A 22,500-nucleotide genomic window follows, 5' to 3' on the forward strand; every position below is an offset into this window, starting at 1 on the left:
TATTAAACTGGTCATATATAAAATGTTCTAATGTCATTTATAAGCCTAAAAAAACCTATACTACATATTTAGAAGTTAGATTAGGTTGGTAACATTAACTTTACACGTATTCAATATAGTTAACTTCATTTTATGAGTACCAAAAGAATAGTACAATATAGTACTATCTCACCTAAGACTACTACCATAGCCTAGAAGACCATCGTAATTTACCGTATTATCTCTCTTTCTCTAGGCCCCGTAACTCCAGAGTCCCCGGTCCGCTTGTAAGAACCTTGCGCGTAGCCAGGTAGCCTACCGTACTCCAGGGAAACTAGAGGATTGAGGGTTTGGGGCCAGAGGGGGGTTAGACAGTTCGACTCGTTCGAGAGAAGCGAGTGAAGGGACTCTACATAAAACCTCGACGTGCGGCCGCGGCGGTAGTAAGCGGAGTCGCTGTACATAGAAATCCAGTGAATAGGGAAATCAAAATTGATATAAACCTTAAATTAATAGGTCATCTCCTATTTTTTGGAATTATTAAAATGGTCACCTTCTGTTTTTTTGTTATTATTTCAAATTAATAAACTGGACACGGCGACCAGTGACCCCCCAAATTTTGAATAAATAAGCTGGTCTGAGCAATTAATTAACTGGTCTTTGACCACCTGACCACCGTTATTTCCAAGGCTGGTTACCAACATAATCTAACTTCTAAACATGTAGTATAGGTTTTTTTAGGCTTATAAATGACATTGGAACATTTTATATAAGACCAGTTTAATCTTGGAGGAATAAAACAAGTATACAGGAGTTGCGGAGAGCTGCGAAATCGGTTTCGTCAGTGACCGTGATCTTGCGCGATTCGGAGGGGTTCAAACGCGACTAGCGCCAACTGCATTCGGGATTTTGTAACTATTCTCATTTTATAGCATTGTTTTCGCGTCGTCTGGTTTGTTTTATTCCTCCAAACAAATACGAGTCGTTTTGGAAAAAGGTGCAAAGAATTTAGAAATGTTTCAAAACAAACCAGACGACGCGAAAACAATGATATAAAATGAGAATAGTTGCAAAATTCCGTATGCAGCTGGCGCTAGTCGCGTTTGAACCCCTCCGTCTCGCGCGAGTTCACAGTCACTGACGAAACATGATTTCGCAGCTCTCCGCAACTCCTGTATATTTGTTTTATTCCTCCAAGGTTTAATAATTCATAAGCTAGGGGGTCACTGGTCATAAGGACCAGTTTAATAATTCATATGCTAGGGGGTCACTGGTCATAAGGACCAGTTTAAAAAAATCCTTATTTCCAAGGCTGCTCGCTAGTACCGAGTGGGGGTGTAGGGGGTTAAAAAGCACGGTGCTTTTTCTTTTTTTGCCACAGAGCTTGCGTTGTCCTTTAAATACTTAATATATATTCCATGTTCAATTGTAGTCTTTATAAAACGAAGGTATTTTACATTCTATTAAAATATTTATAAAATAAGTAAAATAACCTAATATATTTGAAAAATATTGAGGAGCAAGTTTGAAAAGTACAAAAAGTCGTTTTTATAAAATGGAACTTTTTTAGATATCTGGTTTTGGAACTCAGGTAACGAAATAAATAAATATTTTTTTTTTGTATTTTGTCGCACTAATGGTGCCTGCCAAAAGCCTTGAACACCAAAGCGAGGGTTCTAATTTTTTATTTGTTTCTGGTACTTAGAGATAGAAAAGAAATAGAGGCACTATGGTTTCTGGCAAAGTTGACCGTGAGTGCCGACCCCCTTTTCGCCAAAGTAGGAAGCCATGAGATGGGCAGATTACGTGGCGCCATCGACGCGCGGTGAAATGAAATACATTATGCCTTTTTAAAATCAACTGTCATTAATTTTTGATGTAAACAAAGGAAGGATAGAAGACGTTGCATATTCTGTCCCTCTCCACTTTCAGACATACGCCGGGGGGGGGGGGTTGAATTTTCCCGGTCAAAAACAGGGGTGCCTTAACGCGGTAATCTTCCCTCTATTTCTTCTCTATCTCTATGGTCTGGTACTATTCATGTCAAGTTTCTTTAGAGAACGACCCTCAAACTCGCGCAATATTCGAAATATGGTACAAGTTTTAGGGGTGGCCTTTAACTTTCAGGTCGATTTTTTATTTCTTGTTGGGTGTCTAATTTCTTCTTCTGAAACCTAAGTGTATTTCAAATATAATAAAGGTATTGGCTTTGGAAAATTCTAACAACATTAGTTGCATTATTAGAGAATTGAATAGTTTTTTCTCTACTTTGACGCGGGATCACAGTGTGTTACTTTGTGGTGACGTCCTATACAGCCATGAACTAATTAAGGTTATTTTATGTTTTCCTTTTTTAAAGTTTTGTAATATCTACTTGGATGTACACTTTTCTTAATATGCATTTTTTCTTTACAGCTTCATTACCACCTTTAATTCCGGGAATAATGCTTTTCCATTTGACTAAAGTTTTCCTTCAGAAACCATGCCTGATAAATCAATTTTCTTTGAGAACAATTAATTCATCATTTCTGACTGGTTCAGTTACTCCAACAGAAACAAAAGTATCTTACATGATTTCAATGATTAAACTTAGGTTAAAGCTAGTTAACACATGCTAAGAGCTAAGTTTACTTTAGATTTAGCTAACATTTGTGATATCAGTTGAAAATTTATATCAACAATTCCTTTTTTAATGCGTTTTAGAATGGGATCGATATCTAATAGACATTAGCACTTCAGGAAGGCATTGAAGAAATTTTAGTTTTGCATATTAATTTGTTACATTCTATTTATTATAATTAACTGTTTTATTTCAGGTTACTGGTGATAATAGTTATGTATCACCATCCCTCACTGATTCTTTTGGAAGAAAGCATAGCTATTTAAGAATTTCATTAACAGAAAGATGTAACTTGAGATGTATGTAACTTATTTTGAACATTATAAGACTAACTGGGTACTATCAGTTTTAAAAATTTTTCCACCTGTTTCTTATATATTTAATACTTATGATATTAGGTTATGATGTAGTTACCGTTAATAGCGTTTTCCATTGGGCTGCTATGAGTTCTTGCAGGAATCCATAACGCTACTTGAAATGAATAACGGCTTTGATTCCCCTCCGTTGTGGTGGAACAAAGTAGTCTTGAGCTTATAAGCCGAGTGTTAGCTCCTCCACTTAAAACGGGTGATTGGTGTGTGGTTTGCTCTGTCATCTGCTTCCTAATAAGGGTCTATGGTGGAGTTGATTATATTGTTATTAAGTAATAAACGAAGGTGGATCTTCATGCTGATGATAATAGAAATACATTTTCAGACACTTTCATTATATGCATGAATAAATTTCTTTACATACACTTTAAAAATTATATATACAAATTCTCGACTAGTTTCGGAACGACCGTCTTTCCATTATCAAGAGAATAATAAAAGGTTAATTTCGAAGTCCCGCCCATTATATATACAATCCAAAAAATGAACACAAACAAAAATATTAAATAAAAAATATATTTCTAAACCGGGTCGAGATAAGGACATTTGTCGTTGTTCATAACTTTGTTAGATTTTTTAGGAATTTCCAGTGTTTCACGCGTATTACTTTCGTAGTAGTATTTTGTTTGGGCTAATAAGTCTGTATTTTCCCAATCAATACAATGTGTGGGGTTATTTCTTAAATGTAAGGCGACAGCGGACTTTTCGTAATTTGCATTTTTGCAGAAGTTTTTATGCTCAGACAAGCAATTTTTTTATTATTTAGCTTTTGTGTTCCCTCTAGTTACTTTATGTTTGATGATCAAATATATCGTCAAGTGTTGGGACTGAGTATGGGCAACTCATTGAGCCCTCTATTGTGTAACATATTTATGCATTATATTGAAACTTCAGTGCTGGAGTTCAATATTTTTTCCTTTAAATTGTACAAAAGGTATGTCGACGACATTTTTGTTATAGCGGCTAATGATGAAAATTACAGTCCAAATTTTAGTAAAGATAAATTTAATAAAATTAATCCAGCAATACAATTCACCTTGGAGGTGGAGGACGAGGGGCTGATCACTCCGCGTAATCGGTGTACAGAGCCGTACCTTTGACTGTACTAATGGGATTATGCGTAATCTTTGAAGTCCCTGCCTTTGGCAGTGCTAATCTAAGAGTAATCCGGTGTACAGACTTTCTAATAAACTGGCTGTTTTAGATGTTCTGGTTAAGCGCAACACGTTCAGTGGTATTTCAACCGAAGTCTATAGGGAACCAAATACTGTCAATTTATTTCCCCACGCAAAATGTAGTGTTCCTTATAATAAAAAAATATTGGTGTTTATAAAACAATGCTGTGGCGTATGAAAAATATATGTTCCGATGATTTAGCAACCAAGAAAGAATGACATTATATTAAGTCTATCGCATACCACCGGGGGTTTGACCCGTGTATAATAATAGTCCAAATTAAAAATAAAACCTTAAGTGGAAAGTAAAATTGCTACGTTTACCTATGCTGCACAGGTCTCTTATAAAAATGAAAAATTGTTTAAAAACAAATTTGAATCTTCAAAATTAAATTGCGTATAGACAAACAAAATAGAGGATAACTTTAATAAAGGGAAGCATAGTTTTGATAAACTGGAAAAAGTGTTATATATGAAATACCCTGTCAACAATGCGATAAAGTGTACATTGGGCAAACTAAACGTTCATTAAAAAAAAACGCTTGTCTGAGCATAAAAACTTCTGCAAAAATGCAAATTACGAAAAGTCCGCTGTCGCCTTACATTTAAGAAATAACCCCATACATTGTATTGATTGGGAAAATACGGACTTTTTAGCCCAACCAAAAAACTACTACGAACGTAATACGCGTGAAACACTGGAAATTCTTAAATAATCTAACAAAGTTATGAACAACGGCAACGGTTCTTATCTCGACCCGGTTTGGAAACATATTTTTAATTTAATAATTTTTTGTTTGTGTTCATTTTTTGGATTGTATATATAATGGGCGGGACTTCAAATTTTTTTGGATTGGATATATAATGGGCAGGACTTCGAAATTAACCTTTTATTATTATCTTGATAATGGAACGACACTCTTTCCGACACTATTCGAAAATTTGTATGTATAATTTTTAAAGTGTATGTAAAGAAATTTATTCATGCATATAATGAAAGTGTCTGAAAATTTATTTCTATTATAATGTTATTAAGTTCTGATAGACCAAAATATGAATAAGAAAAAAGTTATAAAATAACTTAAAAAATGGTTCAAAGCAATCACCATATTTTTAGAGAACATCATTTTTAATATTCCTTCCGCCTCAGTTTAAAGACTATTGAGTTCATGCAAGGAAAAGACCCAATGGTTTTAACACTCCGTGCCAAGCACTATGAAATACATGTTTGAAATCCTATCATGATAGGATTGCCTTTAATTTGTTGGATGTTATGATAACTCTCACATGATTTTGATAGCAATTCGCTTCACTCTATGCTTCTAAATCTGAGTTGTTTGGCCTTGTTCAGGATTTGGAGGAAAATAGACAGATGAGAATCTGGTCTGTAAAAAATTTTTATTTATTAAAAGTGGCTTTATCAAACACCCATGTCATTTCTGAGCTAGAGCATTGAAGCTGCTGTCAAATTAAAATTTTGGGCTAAATCTAGAGCTGTTTGATAATTGACAATACTCATGTTGTTCTTCAAGTTACAATACTTTTAATAAATATGTTATCGCTACCTGAGTTTCAAAGTGAAGCATAACCAAAAACCTGATTTGAGAAAAACAGGTTTTTCATTTAAATCGACAATTATGACCATAGTAAACTAAAAATTAAAATACACCAAAAAACGTTAAAATTCCTGGAAAGTAAAGGTAAGTAATGCACCATCTTAATGCAAACCACTCAGTACTTATTTTGAATATCTTTTAAAAGTCACGTTATTCGACTTGCTTTATTCTTGCTCTCAGGTAGCGTTATGCTATTTGGTTGTATTTATGTGTCACATTGTGTGGAATTAAGGCAGTTGTTTTTGTTACTAAAAATGTTCTACTGTAGACTTTTTCATTTATGAAATTTTTCATTGAGGCACATTTCTTTAATTCTAAAATGGTCCTCTTTTTAGGTCATTATTGTATGCCTTCTGAAGGAGTTCAATTAACTCCAAATACAAACCTTCTTACCACAAGCGAAATTGTTCATCTTGCAAAATTGTTTGTCAGCCAAGGCGTTAAGAAAATTAGATTTACAGGAGGAGAACCCCTCATCCGGAAAGATTTATGTAAAATTATTAGTGAGTTTTTATATTTTTTTCTTCTGTATACTTTCTTTTTAGAGTACCAGACAAAATACAAGTAGTAACTGAAAAGAAATAAAATCTGCGAAAAGACGATCTTTTTTCTGTTATAAATAAGCTTAAAACTGGAAAGGTTATTTATTAGGGTAAAAAATCTTTTATGCAAAGTTTTCATGCTCTGTAAATATTAAAAGATTTTAACGTATCCATGGAAATTTTTAGTTATGCTCTGTAAATCATTTTATCTCCATCTCCTTGGTCCAAAGTGTGGCTAGAATGGAATTTTGGCAAGTTCTACGTCAAAATCTCAAATTTCCTGGAATCTCTATCTTAAGATCTAGTTGTTTAAAATTGAAAAAGCAGACCACCCTTCTCGAGTGTAACTTCAACTGATTATTATTTTAACTTAACCATCTAGATTAATATAAACTTCAATAAAGAAGGACATGCGAGGACAAAATCTGTCTTTGGACAGTAGTACAGCAGATAAGCTGAATAGACCTTGTCTTTGTCAAAATGATTGTGATGTATAATATACATATGGCGTTCCAAAAGTTATTTGCTAAATGATTTGGGCCAAACTTTTGTTAAGTAGTCTAATAAGGAGAGTCAACTTATCTAAATTCTCTAGATATGGCTGATAGTACAGCTATTACAAATTTATGCTGAAGATAATGACATGATGCTATTTCTTTTTGTCTGTTCATTCTTATTCCAGTCAATGTAAACAAATAAGACTTTTAAAAAATTGCTGTACATGTTTTAAATGTTAAGTTGACTCTCTTTATTTCCTCCATGGTAAAAGTTGACTGATTGTCGCACAAATAAGATGGGCAAAAAGGTTGCTATTGAAAAATAAGAGTAAACCAATGACATATTTAATAATTTTTTCATAGGCAATGTAAGTGGCCTTACAGGAGTGGAAACAGTTGGTGTTACAACCAATGGAATACTGCTGAAGAAGAAATTGGAAAAATTAAAAGAATCCGGATTAAATGCCTTGAACATAAGTTTAGATACACTAATTGAACCTAAATTTGAGTTTATTACAAGAAGGAAAGGCTTTCAAAAAGTTATGGAAGCAATTGACTTTGCACTAAATCAAGGTTTTAGACCTTTAAAGGTAATTAAATATTTTATTTATGGCAGAGTAGTTAGTAATTCCGCCTTCCAGCAAATGAAATCTCGGAAGAACTCCACCTTCAGTACTTTCCCCATGGGTTAAAGGGATTTTGCCCCACTTTATTTGGTTTCCCTGTTTCCATAAAAACTTCAAAGTTAATGGTAATAGTAAGTGAGCTGTTAGCATGAAGGGCTTGCTGTCACCTTCCTTTTGCAATATAACCTGGAATAATTGAATTTAAAGTTGCTCACTGGCTTGGGCTTGTGGTGGTTGCCTTTGGTGACAAAAATTTATATCAAACTATTACGATTCACTAACTATATACATTATCAACGTTCTTCCGAAATTTCTTGGTCAATGAGGATCCAAATCCAATAGGTGTTAATACATTTTATTATTATTAGGTAAACTGTGTGATCATGAGAGGGTTTAATGAAGATGAGCTTATAAATTTTGTGAAGCTGACTCAAGATATGGTATTTTTTTTAATTGGAACCCAAAGTTAGCACACAGTGAAAATAACAATCATACTTTTTTTAAATATAGGAAATAGATGTTCGTTTTATTGAATACATGCCATTTGATGGAAATAAATGGAAAAAAAGTAAATTTTTCAGCTATTTTGAGATGATATCAATGATAAGGAATACTTGGCCAGATTTCTATAAGATAAAAGACAAAGCTAACGACACCTCAAAGGTAAGTTATAACTATTGGTGTCACCCGAGGGTGTCCCATCAACCTTTTTCCAGAATCCCACGCTGGACGGTGCCCATTTCCTTATCTATGATGAGGTTGTTCGGCAAGCCATCTTTTACAATGGCCATCTTAAGCAACCCTACAGCGTCACTATAGGACATAGGAGGCAGACCTTCCTTAGCTTTTTTGGCCATGGATTGGGAAGACCCGGCGAGGGTTTGGAGTCCTCCGACCTGAGTCTCTTAAGTGAAGGGGTTTCTTGTCACCCAAGTATGACTGAATCTCCTTCGTAAGCAAGCCTTGCGGCGTGCATAGCGTTGCAATGTTTTTGAGGGTTGGGTAACACCCAAAGATAACCCAGACTCCCCATACAGCCGGGTATTGCAGGAAGTAGACCCTTGCTTATTTTGTAATTATCCCACGAGTCAGGAGAAAAGTAAAAGGTTACCACCTGTGGTAGTCCTCCTCCTGGGTGGAAGGCTAGTTACAATGGGGTTTAGTAATGTGACTCACAGCCATTATAGAACCACCATTCGCCATATTGAATTAGGCTTCTTTTCAGAGATAATGGAATGCTGTGCTAAAGGAGATGTGATTCTTTCAAAACCCTTAACAGATAAAAAGGGGGAAGTGAAGTACGCGAGAGCAGCGCTAGTCTCCGCTTTGCGTTGGTAAAGGAAACGATTTTATTTTGCTGTTGAGCAGGGGAGTAGTCGATTCCGCGCAGGCAGTCTGACCTCACGGAATTAATAATATAATAATAATAAAAGCTTTGTTGTAATTTGATTTGTTTATTTCGAATATCCCACCATTAATATCAAAGTTTAACAGCCAATGAAATGCGAGGTGTATATCTATTATATTGCGTCATCGATAGAGACGTCACACTTTTTACCGGTGATTGAAAGATTTTGGCTGTTAGTTTTTTTGCTTGCTGATTCTCCCACGGAATGTCACGCTGTTCACGAGTGTTATAAATAATGTAGTTATGTGTTTATCTTAGTTATATTAAATCAGTTATTTTGTTTAATGCGCTATGATTGTTTTATTGCCAAAATTCATAACAAGTGGAAGCAGAACGTGGTTTAGTGGTGGCGATGCAAGACGATTTAGGAGTCGTGTCTCCAAAGCTTAATTTACGTTGATCGCGGCAGTAAAGGATTGAACATCGTCTGCTCATGAATCAAGATGGCTGAAGGTTATGTTGGATACCCAATTTTGAAATTGAATTTTAAAAATTATAAAGACTGGAGTTACGAAACAAAGCTACGATTAGAAGAAAGAGATTTATGGGGTATAGTGGAAGGTACCGAAGCAGTTCTGACAGGGTCAGGAGTTACTAGGGATGATGTTAAGAAGTTTGAGCTGAGGGAGAAGAAGGCCTATACATTTATAGCCTTATCATTGTCAGAAGATGTGGGAAGTATAATTGGTGAGACGAGTACTTCTGGTAAGGCCTGGGAAGTTTTGAAGGACGCTTTTTGCCCTAGATCCAGAGCACGCATTGCAGCTTTAAGAGAAACTTTTTATACGATTGGTTGTCAGTCTGGAGAAAGTATACCAGCATTTATTGGGCGAGTTCATGAGGTTAAGAGACAACTTATTGAGGCTGGGGAAAGCGTCGAAGATAAAGATGTATCATACCAGCTGATAAATAGATTGCCAAAGAGTTATGATAACTTGGTTCAGAGAATATATCATTATGCTGATTCGGAATTTACATCATTAAATATACAGAATACTTTATTGGCAGAGTCTAGTAGACAGCAGCAGCGTGTAGAATCAATGGAGCACAGTGATGCATTTGCAGTCCAGAGAGAGGAAGAGGTAGAGAAAGGAGGTCTGGTGGCAATAACCGAGGTTCAAGATTTTCTGGAGGTTGCTATAATTGCCAAAGACTAGGACATAAGGCAAGCGACTGTAGGAAGGCCAGAAGGGATCTTCACCGAGAAAACGTCGGAGAGGATAGAAGATATAAATCGGCTTTTCTAGTCTCAGCTCAATGTTCGTCACTGGACAAAAAGGATTGGATTATTGATACTCCGGCAGAGCACCATTTCTGCAACAACCGTGAGTTGTTTTCGACTTATTTCCCTTATGCTGCTAAAGCGACATGCGGTGAGGGAAAGTCTAAAATTTTGGGAAAAGGAGACATCTATATCCAGATTGGTGGAGAACATGGCGAGACTTACCTGTTTAGAGATGTACTACACACAGCGAAGATTAGTCGAAATTTAATATCAGGCAGACTCATTGACCAGGGCGGCTATAAAGGGGTGATTGCCGGTTCTAAATACACTGCATATGATGGAATAGGAAAATATGCATTTGAAGCCCGGTTATCTAAAGAGAACTTTTATACGCTGAAGGATGCCACACTGATATAAATAGAAGCGGAAGAAGCTCATTCGGTAACTCAGGATACTTTGAAAGAAATCGACAGATGGCACCAGAGGTTAGGCCATATTAATGAGGCCGACCTGAAATATATGGCTAAGCATGAGATTTTGCAAGGTGACTTGTCGACTTGTATTCCTTGCAGACTTAGTAAAAGTACCCGTTCAGTCCACAAATCATCTGAGGGGATACGTAGCGGAAGTGTATTGGATTTGATACATTCGGACGTTTGGGGACCGTCGCCAGTTACCTCACTGAAAGGAGGGAGATATTATGTAACATTCATAGACGATCATAGTCGTAGATCTTGGGTTTACATTATGGCAAAGAAGAATGAAGTTTTTCACTTTTTTGAAGTATTTAAGAATCTTGTAGAGACACAGACGGGCAAAAGAATTAAAGCCATAAGAACTGACAATGGGCTAGAATATTGCAATGAAGAATTTAATTCACTTTGCGAGAAGGTTGGCATACGTCATGAACGTACTAACGTCTATTCGCCGCCAATGAATGGAGTCGCTGAGAGGGTGAACAGAACTTAATTAGATACCACAAGAACATTGATCGAGGATGCAAAGTTGCCATTAAATATGTGGGCGGAGTTATTGATGTTGGCAGTCTATTTGAAGAATCGTACGATACATTCTATACTTGGAGACAAAGTTCCTATGGATTTCTGGTCTGAAAGGAAATTGAGCGCCAGGCATATTAAGCGAATTGGTAGTTTGGCATTCACCCATCTACCTAAGCAGAGCGAGAATGGGAGTCTTAATTGGATATGCCATAAAAACACAAGGCTATCGTATCTACTATCCTTTGGAGAGGGAAGTGAGGGATACCAAACATGTAAGATTCGACGAATCTATTATGGGGCTGGAATACATAATGAAGTCCAAAAGAGAAGAATGTTTAATTTTTGTATGGCCTAAAGATGATGCTGTTGATACAAATTCCAACCTATCTGAGGGCAATCGGCCAGGGGTAAATCCTGAAAAACCTGATGAGGATCCGTCTGAGATGACACAAGGTGGAGCTGATGCACAAACCTCAGTCCCGGAGTTGCCAGTAAATGATACTCGAATTCATGATACTCCGAACAAGCTTGACCAGTCTGTCATTGAGGGCCAACATCCCAAGCTTCCTGAGGGATGGCGGAGAGATGTCGTATTTAGGAAAACTGGGGCAACGGCAAGAACGCCGGACATTTATTATTTTAGCCCGGAAGGTGGGAAGTTTAGATCTATAGTGAGGTTCAGAAGTACCTGCAAAATGTTGGATCTACACACTACATTACTGCTTGGGATTTCTCAAGGAAAAGCGTTCCGACGTCTATGTTATCAACGATCACCCAAACTGATATAGATGAGGTTTTTGAAGTACATTGCACTGAAGTGCGAATACCAAGAATGTATCAGGAGGCCTTGAATTCCGCACAGAAGGAGGAATGGCAGTCAGCGATGAAAGCTGAAATGGAGGTTTTGAAAGAGAGGGAGGTTACAAAGGTGGTCGAACGTCCGAAGGGAAGAGTAATTGGTTGCAAGTGGCTATATACGATCAAGAGAGCCTGATGGAAGCATTTTGAGATACAAGGCTCGTATCGTAACGCAGGGTTTCAGCCAGATTGAGGGCTTGGATTACGACAGTACCTTCTCACCAGTCGTGAGTTTCACACTAATATGGTTCTTCATTTCACTTTTTGTGATGGCCATATGATGGGTCCATGGTCATTTTGACGTAACGAATGAATATCTTTACTGAACATTGGAACATGAAATTTATATGAAGCAAATTCCCGGATACGAAGAGGGAGATAATAATACCCATTGCTTAATATTATTAAAGGCATTGTACGGACTGCATCAGAGCGGTCGATATTGGTACCAGGAATGTGATAGAACCTTTAGTGGCCTTGGTTTCACTCTGGATAATTAAGAAGCCCAGTGTGAGGTTTCCGAGACTTATTAGATGTCTGGGATTTGCTCATTTCCCACAACGGTAGATCGCGCTGCCTGTGTTGGAATATATGAATACATGTAGGAATAGATAAGTCTACCTCGACATACCCCTCGTTTCTACATCCCCCTTTACGCGATTTCTGAAGAGGAACGTCAGTGCTTAGCCCAATCAGAACTATCAATACCACTCCAGGGCTATTCCTCTATGGTTTTACCTATGTCAAAGTAAGTGGGAGTTGGTTTGAAATAGTTTTATACTTTGTATAGTATAAATACTTATGTCATGTCCTGTGTAGCAATTCCCTTTAATCTGTCGTCATCTAAAAATATAGTTTTAGTTTTACTTTCGTTTTTTTTAGCTGTTCATGTGTGCAAGTTATTTTGGTCATAAGAAATGATACTAAGCTTTATAACTACTTAATAAATTGAGTTTTATATGATATAGAGTTTTAAATCACCTTGCCACACACTAGATCTAACACTAATCCTTGTATGGTGAACATCACGCAGTTGTAGTTCATTTATTTATTTCAAGGTCCAGGAAATTTCAACCACGCTCTGCAACCATTTGTTAAACTAATATTATGGTACAATAAAACAACTACTTAATAATAAATGTAGTAGTTAATTTAAATGAAGAGAAATAGATAAATTGAACAACAAAAATATTTTCATGTTAACTCGCCTGGTTGCTATAACCTAAACTATATAAGACCAAATTGATCATAAATTCATAAATAACTTTTCACACATTAATGATAAATTTTGCAAGGATCTCTTCGCGATCCCTACTTTATTCCTTAAGACTGATGAAATCTCTAACATGTATGCTGCAACCATGGCTATTTCTCAGCCCTTAATGGGTCACGGTGTGCAATAACTGGTGGCTTTAACTTGGAGTTGGGGTTTGGCTCTTTTAACCCATATAAGGGCGGTGGTGCACTGAGAAATGTTAGCCGTGATCAAATAGTCCTAACTTCACTTCCGACTTCGGTCAGGTAGGGGCTGGAATCTGAGTTTCAGCTTTGGCTAACGGAGAGGCGCCACACATTTATGGCAGAATTGGTTTCCAGCTGTGCAGTGGCAGGACTCCATATGAGGCGATGCTGTTAATGTGGTATTCTAGATGAATTACACGTCCAATAAATTTAAAAACTTTTTTATTAAAAGTTAATTTCGATTATTGCTTACAAAATATTAATTAGTTTAAAGCACATTTAACAGCCATTATTGAGAGCTACTGGCCACAACCAAATCTAAAGAGCAACTAACTAGATTATAGAAATTCTGCCTTATCTTACACCTCATATGTCCCTAGCTACAGGCGCCATCTGGCGTTTATAACCTACACTTTATATATTCAGGTAAAGTTAGTTTCCTAATAACAAATGCGCCTATTGCTTTTCTTCCTTTTGGAAGCACCCCGGGATATCCAGTGTTAATTATATCCCAGTTGCACCAATATATAAATCCTGACCTAATGCTGCTGTTTCTTGGGGTAATTAAGACTGGTTTGATACTCCCTAAAAATGAAATCAGCCTAGTACTTCATTTGTTTTCAAAAGTTTGTTTTCTGGTGCAATTTAAGCATGTGCCAGTGATGTTTTCATAGGCCTCTTGTCACGCTGATAAAGAATTTGACCATGATGCTTTATTGCTGATTTTCCTGACATGATATTTATTCATACTGAAAATGACTTTCTTGATAGCATACATCGTATTTTCACTGAACTTATTCATTTACGAAGACATTTTATAGTAAATTTAAGTGGAAGCTACTTCAATCTAATAAACACTTATGTTTTGTAGGGATACAAAGTTCCTGGTTTCACAGGTCAAGTTGGATTTATCACATCAATGTCTGAAAATTTCTGTTCTTCCTGTAACAGGATAAGGCTCACTGCAGATGGAAATATAAAAGTAAATTTTATAAAATGTTATCTTACTGTATAGTACATTTAAAATTGAAATATTATAAATGGCAGGTTTGTCTCTTTGATAATTCTGAAGTGTCATTAAGGGATATGATACGTTCTGGTGCATCAGAAGAAGACTTAGTGAATGTTATTTCACTTGCTGTTCATGGCAAGAAAAAACAACATGCTGGTCAGTAGTGAAAGCTTGTTCATTAATTAAGTTAAAAGTAAAGTAAAACCCTATTCAGACGAGGTTTATGAAACTAGGTTTAGACTACATTTAATAAGCCACAATTGTTTTATGCTTTTTCATACTTTTTTTACTTAACAATATATGAAAAATAAACTTTGGTTTAATAAATCAAGTTTTATACGCCTCATCTAAGCCATTTCATTCGCTATGTTGAGTTTTTAAGTTAAACCACTGGCAGAAATACATGAACCAAAATTATCAGCGTCCTATTCCTCTAACACGGGAGGCAAGTTCCCCGTTTTCACCCACCTTAGTGGCCACGTGCCACCTTCCCCTCCTCGAAAAGAGAACCTCCCCACCTCCGCGGCGAAGGTTTGAATACGCTACCTGGCGATGGCCGAGCGAAACTTTCACGAAAAACAAATAAATAAATAAAATATGCTGCTGGGGAAAAATTACAAGTGCATCATGTGTCACAGTGTCAGTGGAAGAAAGGCTGTCACCATTAGAAGCAACGTCCAAGGAAAAAATAGTTCAAACAAATATCATCGTAATCAGTTATTATTAATTAATGAAGCCCAGTTAACGACTAATAAAAACTAGACTAACTTGACTACGTTAAGAATTATAAACAATAAATATTTCTATTATTTTGTTAAAATAATTGTACTTGTTTTATTTGAAATATAAAGCTGAATAGCAACGTAAAGGTAGCCTTACTCGTAAACGAAATCATCATTTTTATTTCTTATTTCTACTAGCTCATTTATCGTGGTTTATTTCGGTTTCTTCTTTTTCCGTAGCCTTCTGTTTCTTTGGTCTACCCATATTCTTTGCTACTGCAGGCCTAAATATTTTTATCTGGGTTTCATATATCTTAAGTAGCTCCATTAAGTAATTTGTATATTTTCTAATTCTAATAAAACTAAGTATGTCTATGTTCTTTCAGACATAAATGGTCTGGTAAGAATAGTTAAAAGGTTTTAATTTATCTACTTTTAGCTGCAGCTACCGCGTTCCACAGTTCCACTGACCTCTATCAAAAACAAAACACGGCAAAGCCTAGGTTTGCAGACCACGTTTCTCACGATTTTCTTCGATTAAATAATTTCTCTTAGCCTCACTAGATGGCGGTCTAGTTACCCGTGGTGCATTCGAAATTTTCTCTGGAGTCGCGGGAGGCGGAAAATTAACAAGGCCTCCCTATTTAACCCTCCCCTGTCGCACGGGGAAATTGCCGCCCGAGAAAAATTTGTTCGCTGATAATTTCGGTTCATGTATTTCTGCCACTGGTTAAAGGGATTTTACTCCTAGTTCTTTGGTTTGTCTTTTCTGTAAAAAACTTATGGAGGTTAACAGTAATAAATCCTCTACACATTGTAACCCGGCCACCTGAGTTAATGGCATTAAAAGTTGCTAGATTACTTGGGTCGAAGTTGGTGCCTAGGGTATTAGTCTAGGATATTAAGGTGCTTCATTACCATGGCCATTGGGCATGGGTATTAAAAATCAATGTTAATTAAAGTATAAAAATATATTACAATATTGAAATCTTTGTTACATAAATATTAGAATTCAATCATACTTTTGATAATATATTGTGATCAATATATAAAAGGTTTGGGTATCATTTGCAGGGATGGTCAATATTTCTCAATCCAAAAATCGACCAATGATTCTAATTGGTGGGTGAAGATGACAGCTATAGGCCATATAAATGTAAGAAACCAATTACATTAAGCCAAAACAAAAACAAATTAAATATAGCTAAAATGGCACAAGAAGAGCATTTAATAATTTGTATTTCTCAATGTATTATTGAAAGTTACCTTTTATCTCAAACCTAGAAACATTTTGGTATGACAATATTTTATTCATATGACCAGGGCACATATTTCGATTTTCTAGTGATAAACAGAGGGAAGAATTAAACTATTAAGAGGCAATTTACTGGCTTTAAAAGCCAACTTTTAGGATAATCTTAAGGTTGGTCGGTTTTAAAACATATGATAGACCCAGGTTCAAATTCTGGGTTAAAATTTTTTATGAATTTTTGAAAGTTTTATATTTTCTGTAAATGTGCATAAATTAATCTCTCTACACAATAAAATTTTAAGAGTTATACCCAAGTATTCAAGAAACAAAATAATGAAGCTTTTTAAACTACACAAAACGTAAGTTGAACACTTTTGATATATATATTATATATTTATACAGTAAATATAATTCATTTAAAAATTATTAATAATTTATAATGGGGGATTCGAAATTTGAACCTGGGATATTCAATAACAAATATCCAAGTTTTACAAACTTAATATGCATGGGTCATTCCACGACAAATCAACCAAATTTTTTGAAATTTTCACCCTACCTTTTTAGATTTTGATAAAAATTTGCCTTAAGGGTTATTCTAGTCGAAAAAGCCGATTTCCAAATTATTTTTAATGTGCAATAAGCGGTTTTTGAGATATTCGCTATAGAACTTTACCAAAAAAGGCCAAGACACCAAAACTTGGAAATTGATATCTCCGTCAATAAAAGTCCGATTTTAGTGGGATGAAGCTTATTTTACAGCATTTTTGTTATAAAAACCAGAATAAAATTTAAAAAATTCTATATTGAATTTCTCAGTCTCAAAAAAGAAATTGTTTGACCTTTGACCTTTACCTGTTACCCCAATTTTAGTGAAATAGAAATATATTTTTTTCGAATTCCCCGTCTATGATTTAGTCTAAAAGATCAAAATCCCAAAGTAGTATTATTAGTTCTTTAGAAATAAATTTTTTTGTACAACCCCTCTTGCAGTTTTAGAGGTACGGAACTTTGTAAGTCCAGTCGATTTAAATTAAAAATTGCTTGTAACTAGAAAATTTTTTGATAAAATTTTTCTCTTTTGCAATGTGTTGCTAAAATCGGTCTGAACAGCCCATGAAAAATTTCCATAAATCCCACCATGGGAAAGTGGTCGAAAGTGGTCACAGGTTGTCAAGCTAGATTTATTTGGAAAAATATGGTCGGGAAAGTTTAAAAAGTTGTCCTGACTAAATGCTTTGAGATAAAAGGCTGAAATTTGGTGAATATACTTCACAGCTATAGGGGATAATTATAGGCCAAAGTGTTTTACCGCCGCCATCTTGGATTCAATATGGTGGACGCAAGTTCAGTGTAAATCTCGGAATATCTTATCAAAAAAACTTATAACGTATGCAAATACTCTTGATATTGTATATTTCTGGCTTATCATGGGCTTGCGCGGTAATATTTTCCCGCCATTCTTAAAATACAATATGGCGGCCGTTTCCCCCAACAAGAGTGAGAATCACAATTGTTACTGGGACGATTTAGGCCAAGTTTTGGCTTATGCTAAAGGAAACTGCATTCCCGTCAAAATAAACACCATTTAAAAAAAACATGAAATTAACCTAAATAATTGTTGGAAAACCTACTATATTAACTTTGTCATACTAACGTTCAGCTCCTTTACTTCTGAGCATACATTGTTTACGTTTTTGTTACGCGTTGCGGCCACAGGGCGGCACTACAGTCGCCGATCACAGGTATATAAACCGCTGCAGAAGAGTTATTATGTTCGCCCGACTACTACCGTCACTAGCGATGTTTGCCACGCTCCGTAATGTTTGTTATTTATACTAGTCTCTTACAAGTGGCTTAACATTGCCCTTGTTTGTATTGTAAATATAATTTAAACCAGTTTTTATTAAACCTAACGTTTTTCATGACTTTTGACCACCTTTATTTATCGTCGATAAAATCCACACAACAATAATTTATTTTAAAAATATTAAACCTTATTTTCAGTATCAGAGTTCAATATCCAGTTTCAATGAGTTTTCGCAAATAGCTAATTGGCAAGGTCCGCAGGCGGACGAACAATTAAGGCTTTGGCTTTTGCATCGACAACTCATATCGGAGCACCCCTTGGTACATTTGTAGCGTACTAATTTTAGTAAGGAAGTTGTAGCTGCTGTTAAGTCCATCGTTTTTGAAAGATACAGACCACCCTCTAATATTCATCCCCGATCACGTGGGTTCAGATTTTTGTTGTTTTATTTCCATACAAATACAAATAGTTGGGGGAAGTCTCTCGGGTTTCACAAGTGAACTCTTAGATGCAACTTTTGAAACAAAAGGCTATGTAATGGCTGTTAAAGTACCAGTTGATTTACCACCAAACAGATAAACCCTGTTCCTTTAGAATAAGTCCAAACTCGGCAATAAATTGTCTCAGTAACAATTGTGATTCTCACTCTTGTATGGTGAAAAGGCCGCCATACTGTATTTTATGAATGGCGGGAAAATATTATTACCTCGCAAGCCCATGATAAGCCAGAAATATAGATAATATACAATATCAAGAGTATTTGCATACGTTATAAGGTTTTTTGATAAGATATTCCGAGATTTACACCGAACATGCGTCTGCCATATTGAATCCCAGATAGCGGCGGTAAAAAGCTTTGGCCTATAATTATCCCCTATAGCTGTGAAGTATATTCACAAAATTTCAGCCTTTTATCTCAAAGCATGAAGTCAGGATAACTTTTTAAACTTTCCCCGACCGTATTTTTCCAAATAAATCTAGCTTGACCACCTGTGACCACTTTCCCATGGTGGCCGGGATTTATGGAAATTTCTCAGGGGCTGTTCAGACCGATTTTGGGAACACATTGCAAAAGAGAAAAATTCTATCAAAAAATTTTCTACTTACACCCCTATTTTAATTTAAATCGACTGGACTTACAAAGTTCCATATCTCTAAAACTGCATGAGGGGTTGTACAAAACAATTTATTTCTAAAGAACTAAAAATACTACTTTGGGATTTTGATCTTTTCGACTAAATCATAGACGGGGAATTCGAAAAATAATATTTATATTTCACTAAAATTGGGGTAACAGGTAAAGGTCAAAGGTCAAACAATTTAAACTCTTTTTTTAAGACTGAGAAATTCAATCTAGAATTTTTAAATTTTATTCTGGTTTTTATAACAAAAATGGGGTGTAGTTAACTACAGCAACCTCATCTTGTTTTATAATTATATCAGGCGGAGACGATAGAGTTTGCACGTAGATAGCGTGGGTATTTTTTTTATTTGGCGCAAATGATTATTTAATTTTTTATTTTAATTTAAATTTTTTTAACTTTTTATGTAATTTTCACGTTTTTGTTGTTATTATTTTGTCGTGTGATAGACCTTGTCACGTAGATGGCGTGGGTATTTTTTATTTTGCGCCTAAAATAAAAAATACCCACGCTATCTACGTGACAAACTCTATCGTATCCCCCTAAAAAAAATATAAAACAAGATGAGGTTGCTGTAGTTAACTTTTGCCCAAAAATGCTTCAAAATAAGCTTATCCCATTAAAATCAGACTTTTATTGACGGAGGTATCAATTTCCAAGTTTTCGGTGTCGAGGCCTTTTTGGCCTTTTTTGGTAAAGTTCTATAGCGAATATTTCAAAAACCGCTTATCGCACATTAAAAATAATTTGGAAATCTGCTTATTCGACCCGAATAACCCTTAAGACAAATTTTTATCCAATTCTAAAAAGGTAGGGTTGATACCTTTGGACGATTTGTCATGGAATGACCCACAGGTTATCATTCTGAAAGGGATAAGACAATGGGGTAGTATTGCCTTAGTTCTCGCTTAAACTCACCTCCATTATCATGGTTAAACATAATTTTTTCTACAGGTGCTCAGAAGACAAGAAGTAACTGGAATATGCCTACTCATCCAATGTTTATTGTAAAAGCTTTTAATAATAATGCGCAAATTATATTATCAAACCAAAAATACTCAACACAGCCCACTCATTTTGATGAATCAGGAAACATAATTATGGTAGATGTGACGGAGAAACAAACTTCCATTAGAATAGCAATAGCTCAAGCTACAATATATTTAGGAGCTGATGTGTTTAAACTTGTTCAGGAAAATGGAATCAAAAAAGGAAATGTCTTAACTGTAGCTCAAATTGCTGGAATATCTGCTGCCAAAATAACTAGTACAATTATTCCATTGTGCCATAATATAAATATATCGAATGTAAATATAAAATTCTTTCTTAATAGTAATACCAATTGCCTTGAAATTAAATCAATTGTCAAAACCAAAAGTGAAACAGGAGTTGAGATGGAAGCCTTAACATCTGTAACTGTCGCTTCATTGACAGTTTATGATATGTGTAAAGCTATTAGTAAAGATATGGTGATAAAAGAAGTGAAATTATTAATGAAATCTGGAGGAAGAAGTGATTACTCTATGTAATATATTTTATAGAATAAAAGTAAAAATAAATGATATTTTTTCCAATTTTAATTTTGTATTAAATCTATTATTATAAACTAATTATGATGGCATATGGTGAATTTTAATTGTCATGCACTGTTATTATAAGTAGCACTTCGACCAGAGGTTCATTGTGCAGCCCAGTCTTTTAGACATGCACATGGTATTAGAATAGCAGGTTTAGCAACCAAGAATCTAGCCTCTGCAACCTCCTTGGCCAGAGTTGAACCCTATTATTGGTGCCCAGTTCTGAAAGGAGATTCAAGCAGCTAAGAACGAGCTTAGAAGTAATATTAAACGGATTTATAGCCTTAAGGTTAGCATGGCTGTCAGAGAAAATCTGAACAGTCTTGCTCCGATACTTCTTCTTAAGACAGAAGTCTACACTTGGAAAGTAATCACCAAACAGCTTTTCAAAGTGAAACTTTGCAGCCATGTTGTCAGAACCCAACAATAAGATCGGTAAATGACCAGAATATTATTGAAACAATTTGGTGTGGCTAAATTCCCAACTAGCAGATTTCCACCAACCATTATGTAGTAACCGATATGCACTCATAATTGCAACCTCTTTATATAAAGAGAATATTCAGAATCTCCTGTAATGCTGACAGGCCAGCCTTTGCACAGTGTGTAATTCAGCCTGAACTGACTTGATCGTCTGCCACGGCCCACGGCTGTTTCGCTATTTTTCAGTTACGCGGCAGCATTTTCGGTACCTATGATATTTCTATGTGCACAACAGCTGAAAGCTTCAACTGAGAAACATTGAAATTCAAAAGTCGTCTGCTATTTCTTCACATAATTAGTTGACTGATATTGAGGCAGATGGCGCTATATTTCCTAAGCTTGAAGCCTATATATCCAATAAACAACCTTCGGGCTAAGACCCCAAGACTTGCTTATGGTACCCCTTACTCTCCAGAATAACATTTTAGCTTTCCTGATACTAAGATCTAGATGAGGCTTGAATTCCACATTAGCTTACTGTCTAAAATGGTCCTAAAGTATGAAATATCGTTGAACATGTCCTGTACCTTCCTCCGAGTGAAGGAAACCATGCTAGTCTTATCAGGATTTACAGTGAGGCCAACCTCCCTGCACCAGCATTCCACAAAGATGAGAGCTTTTCTCATCATAGTCGAAATGGTTCCTGGGAATTTCCCAGTAATAATCATTGCAACATTGTCGGTGTAACCCAAGCCGCGACAGCCGTCCATGTTCGTCCACGACCAGGCACCACACCAGGAGTAAGAGAACACCCCCTTGGGGGCAGCCCCAGCTAGTGGTGTCCCTCAGTGATATGCCAAGCAAAGAGGTGGTCGTGACCAAATCAGTCCACATAGAATAGATCCATAGACACCAGGTATCATTGATACCGAAACGCTTAGCAGCTTTATGAATGATAGCCTTAGAGACTATCAAAAGCCCCCTCGTTGTCCCGAAAAACAGCTCATGCTATTTCTTTGAACTCAATAGTTCTTTTTATAAAGTAATGTGGCCTACTTGTTTAAATGTTGCTCCTACGTCACAGTCTCTTGCTTTTACAAGTCTACGAGCGCGCTACAGTCGCCAGAGGAATATAGCTTTTTCTAGCGCGCATGCAAATAGCTCGTGCGAAGAATATACTAAT

At 35.9% G+C, this 22,500-nt stretch overlaps 1 protein-coding gene across 9 annotated transcripts; it reads left to right on the forward strand.

Moving 5' to 3' along the window:
• The first annotated feature begins 1,742 nt into the window (after positions 1 to 1,742).
• Positions 1,743 to 20,903, forward strand: Mocs1 (Molybdenum cofactor synthesis 1). Of its 9 annotated transcripts, none has more exons than XM_090180728.1 (12): positions 1,743 to 2,311; positions 2,395 to 2,540; positions 2,796 to 2,898; positions 6,097 to 6,264; positions 7,164 to 7,390; positions 7,795 to 7,866; positions 7,937 to 8,089; positions 14,251 to 14,361; positions 14,427 to 14,547; positions 20,272 to 20,420; positions 20,511 to 20,583; positions 20,651 to 20,845. In XM_090180728.1, exons 2-12 carry the CDS (start codon positions 2,424 to 2,426, stop codon positions 20,722 to 20,724), a joined length of 1,368 nt encoding a protein of 455 aa, XP_090036854.1. In that variant the 5' UTR covers positions 1,743 to 2,311; positions 2,395 to 2,423; the 3' UTR covers positions 20,725 to 20,845. The 9 variants fall into 9 exon arrangements, with proteins under 9 accessions (XP_090036854.1, XP_090036870.1, XP_090036861.1 ...); XM_090180744.1 differs by having other exon boundaries at positions 20,485 to 20,583; positions 20,651 to 20,773; XM_090180735.1 differs by having other exon boundaries at positions 20,485 to 20,682.
• The last annotated feature ends 1,597 nt before the right edge of the window (positions 20,904 to 22,500 follow it).

The sequence above is a fragment of the Leiobunum rupestre genome, chromosome 1, assembly GCF_980474605.1.
Source record: "Leiobunum rupestre chromosome 1, qqLeiRupe1.1.hap1, whole genome shotgun sequence".
NCBI classification, from domain to species: domain Eukaryota; kingdom Metazoa; phylum Arthropoda; class Arachnida; order Opiliones; family Sclerosomatidae; genus Leiobunum; species Leiobunum rupestre.